The sequence below is a fragment of the Ruditapes philippinarum genome, unplaced genomic scaffold, assembly GCF_026571515.1.
Source record: "Ruditapes philippinarum isolate M1 unplaced genomic scaffold, ASM2657151v2 ctg2032_1_1_1_1, whole genome shotgun sequence".
Lineage (NCBI taxonomy): Eukaryota > Metazoa > Mollusca > Bivalvia > Venerida > Veneridae > Ruditapes > Ruditapes philippinarum.
Genome location: NW_026861727.1, coordinates 9,251 through 13,841, shown reverse-complemented (window position 1 = coordinate 13,841; position 4,591 = coordinate 9,251). Strand labels below are relative to the sequence as shown.

General features: G+C 31.0%; 1 protein-coding gene across 1 annotated transcript; it reads left to right on the top strand.

The window, feature by feature from the left end:
• The first annotated feature begins 948 nt into the window (after nucleotides 1-948).
• On the top strand, nucleotides 949-1,950 carry LOC132716613 (uncharacterized). The gene has a single exon (XM_060699922.1). The coding sequence runs from the start codon at nucleotides 949-951 to the stop codon at nucleotides 1,948-1,950; it is 1,002 nt and encodes a 333-aa protein (XP_060555905.1).
• The last annotated feature ends 2,641 nt before the right edge of the window (nucleotides 1,951-4,591 follow it).

The following is a 4,591-nucleotide window of genomic DNA, read 5'->3' as shown; positions in this document are numbered from 1 at the left end:
CCCAAGAAAAAAATGCATGTGACCTAAACACGGAACTTAATTAAATGGAATTTTGTATTTCTCTTTAAAAGATAGACTAAGTGTCACATTGAAGGTTCCATGATAACCGCCGTATGAACACATCTGCGGATGTTTCTAAATTCAAAATTTTACCATTTCATGTTTAAATGTTGAATTCTGCTTAAGCCGGTGCTAGGGGGCGTGGACGGTAACTTGCACTTTCTAGTACCGTCCATGAACAGGCTCAATCAAACCGAGCCTGCAACATTTTCAATTTTGCCGTGTTGGGCTTTCTTTAGGGATTCTGTTTTTATCTATTTTGTCAATGTCTGGGCTCTTCATCAAGATGATCGGTGGGGGCTTCTAAAACAAAAGAATGAATGAATGAATGAAACACAAACCCACGGACGAATTAATTAATAACTAAATAAGCAAAGTAACAAACTAAATAATGAAGATTCATTGAATACCTAATTTATTAATAAGAATAAATGAGAGAATTGAGGACATATTAAACAATGTGAATTTTTTGTTTTTTATTTTCTTTCTTTTTTTCTTTTTTTATATCTAATTTATTTTTGTTTATTTATTTATTTTTTTTTTTTTATTTTTTTTTTTTTGGGGGGGGGGGGGGTCATGTTCTTTTTTGCTACCATGTATGCTACCAATTTAAGTTTGATAATCATATATATGTTTACCATGTTTTCCTGTAACTGTTATATACTAGCTTAACTTGCTTTGAGAAAATGTTTCATAGATTTATTATTTTGCGGAGAACATTTTCTTAGAAAATTACCACACAGCTGTGGTTTTGATTGGTTAAACCGATAGAACGTAATACGCACTCACCTTTGCTGTTTCTAACTGTCCAATAATTCTGTTGAGCGATATGAAGTGATATTAGTAATCTTTTCTCTTGTCTATTACTGAAAAGGTAACCACTGAAAGATGCGAATCAACACAAAGTGCCTATGGACATTTACAATTTCAATACTTGTTTCCATTTTATCGGACTATTTTGGTCAATGCAAATCAACTTTAATTGACGAGGATAAGACCTTAATCGCAGAAAATGCTGCGTTTTTAAATGATTTACTTGAAGACCAACTAAATAGTGATGATTCGCCAAAGTTAACAGGAGATGAAACGCATGGAATTGCAAGCAATTTTTCAGAGTGGGATAATACTAATTATGGTAAAGTTTCTGGAAATTCTCGGATATCAACTGTCCATTCTGGCCCTGACAAACGTGAATGGTCAAAATTTGTAACATGGGGTAAACGACAAATACCGCTTGAGTCTTATACAGGAAGGATAGATGAGGATTTTGCAAATAAAAACGATTTAGGGTTTGATTGGCTTAAACATATTAAAGATGAACGGACATTTCAAGATGTTATCAGATGGAAGAAAAGAGCCCATGCCAAAAGGTTAGATGAGGATTCTAACTTAGATTTGTCAGTGTATATTTCTCGGAGAAATCGTAACGGTGAGACAAATCAGCTAAACGACGTAGGTAATCGAAAGTGGCAACGATTCACATCTCGGACAAAAAGAAACAATGGACCGCTTCTTAGTGACAAAAGAAAATGGGCGAAAATTATTTCACGGCACAAAACAAACTATGATCCAATTTTGATGAAACTTAAAAAACGAAAATGGGCAACATTTACTTCTTGGGGAAAAAGGTCCGAAATTATCAATGAATTGGAAGGTGAGAAGACAAAATTGGCAAAGGAGCTAAGCACTGTTGATAAAAGAAAATGGGCCAAGTTTGCTTCATGGGGAAAGAGACCAACGAACCCGAAGGATTGGTTAGCGTGGAATTCAGGGGGAAAGAGAAAATGGACCGGGCTCACAACGTGGGGAAAACGGTCCGGTGATGTTTTCAATACAGAACCTTTGACACGTGACTTGCTATACTTTTTTGATAATAATGGTTCAAATTGAATTTAAATATTTGTAATATTGTTAAGTCAACAGTGTTTATTTTTCTCATATCGAAACATTTTGTAAAATAAACAATAAATGAAAATATTAATAAAACATTTCTTTTGCATTCAAAAAAGATAAACAAAATGTAGAAATTCATCGTGACTCTAATAAATTAAACAATTTTACCAGACCTCGAGGACTAATTTCTATTTCACTAAACGTTTTTTGCACTCTTTTATATTCACAAAGTTGATTGAGCGAAATCATAAATTTCAGATATAGTTCAGTTATCTAGAAATATGACTGTTCTGGAAATGTCAATTAGTGTAAAGTTTTTATTTCCTGATATTTTGAAAGGCTTAACCGTTTTCCTGGATGATACAGATATTGCAATGGAGAAATTGTTTACAGACGTCACCATAACCACACATTTAAAAGACGAGGAAGTATAACCTGAACAGGAAAACACTCATCTTTCATGGATGAAATTTGATTAAACTTTCATTTTCTTGTCTAATACTACCTTAAGATCAATAGAAACAATTGAGAAAAGTTTAGAATTAGTTTCCCATGTGTGTTATTGTCTTTTATGCATGTCTTACAGTTTCTAGAAAATAAAAGGACAATATGATCGACAAATAAGAAATGCACGTTTGAAGATTTTTGAAACCAGCTTATAAGCATATTAATCTTGTAAGATTAATTATCACATATCTTATACTCTCTAATTCTCCTTTATGTTATAAATTGGCTGTCCCGACTTTCTAAATAGAGATTTGTTATCCAATGATGCTGGTTCGATCCTTTAAAAAGAAAAGCAGAAGAGATCCTTAACCTACAACGTTGGCATAAATAATATACATTTAAATACACGTCTTATTTTATTTTGTGGACTAAGAAAGACACTTAGAAAAGTACAAATCCCAAACATCGAGTATTATAAGCTGTTGTTTTGTTTTAGCAAACATGGACGGTTTTGTAAACTAAAAATTTATTGTTTTCTTTCCTCAAATTTATATGCTTTTTCAACGTTTTAAATATGTTTAAATGGTATACATGAACAAAAAAAATCTTATTTAGATAAATGTCACTGATGTAAGACGTCGTGTAACGTTACCTTTTTGCGTGGTATTAAACATATCATATTATGTTATAAATCTTCAATAAATTCTTCCTGTCTTATGCAGTAACTCTAGCTAGACAAATATATATAAGATTAGAATCTTTTCAGAAGGAAAAAAGCAAATGCTTGTTTATAATAACATAATAATGTGAAAACCATACAATGTTCTAGAAGTTATTTACCGTGCTACTGGAGAGATTTAGCAATTTCTTTTATTTCTCATAAATCAGAGGTGGTAGTTTTCAGCCATATTTGTCTTTGCTTTTATTGCTTATATTGCTTTAATTAATGGATCTATGTTTTTTAAAGATTTTTTGAAAGAAAACTCTGTTATAACTTCTTTGGAGTAAAACTTAAAACGTGAGAAAGAATAAAAATTTTCAAAATATTGTTTGTCAACAAAAGTTATTCTCTTATTACGAATGACTGATACGTTTAATATATGAATAATCTGATCTTTAATCATAAATAAACATTTTCCCCCAATAAATGCATGCCTTTTAAAACTTACTAAATATCTTTACTGTCCACAAATAAGAATTCGTTAATATCAACATGAGTCTAGAGCACTATAGTTCTCCTAGTAATTCTTTATACACCAGGATAAAATTAAATAACAAACTTTTTCGTTTTTTCCCCGTTTTTTTTTTTGACATTTCATTTCTTGATTGGCAGTCAATGGAATGTTGTGATTGCATGTAATCTGAGTACTGTTGCAGATCAAATATCATTCTATTTTGTCATTTTAAGACGAAGTTTGTTATTTTAATATTAGCAAAGCGATTAAACTATTTCCCTCGACAGTTCAAAAGTTTAATTCAAGCACATATTAAAACATTTCTTGAAAGATAACAAACCGCACTTTTATCGTTAGTAGATTGCTTTGAACAATATTTAGTTCTACGTGTCTGTGTCGCTAAGGGCAATAACTCTTATTGTAAGTGTTTACAAATTACGGTCCTTATTTGTATTCATTTAATATCACCCACAACATTTTCAGTATTGGGTTACATTTTCATATCGTTGATTTCATCTTATATTATGGAATGTAGGCCCAAAAAGGCAATATAAAATGTTTTTTCAACACTTTATTAGCTATTTAAGATCTTGCCAAAAGGATACTTAATGAACTTGTTGACTTATTATAATTATATCTTTTTGTCAAATGTAATTTTTACATAAAGATTATTGAAAGCAAGTATGTTCAGACAGATAAGGTTATGATGAAATTGAACTAATGTCTATTTACCGCTGTCAAGAGAGTATTCAAAAGGCTTGGAACCTTTTTTTAACTTTACAGATGAAATAGATATGTTAATCATAATCAAGCCGAACTTGATATATTTATCACAATTGTACGAAAGACCGGTGGGGACATTTTAACTTCATGAATTCACGATTATATCTTCATGAATTATATTGAAGTTGTAATTGTAAATTCGCAAAGTTGAAAATATGAAATCGTTAATTAACGGCGATAAAATTGTGAATTTACGAAGATGAAATTGTGAATTCACGAAGATGAAATCAGGA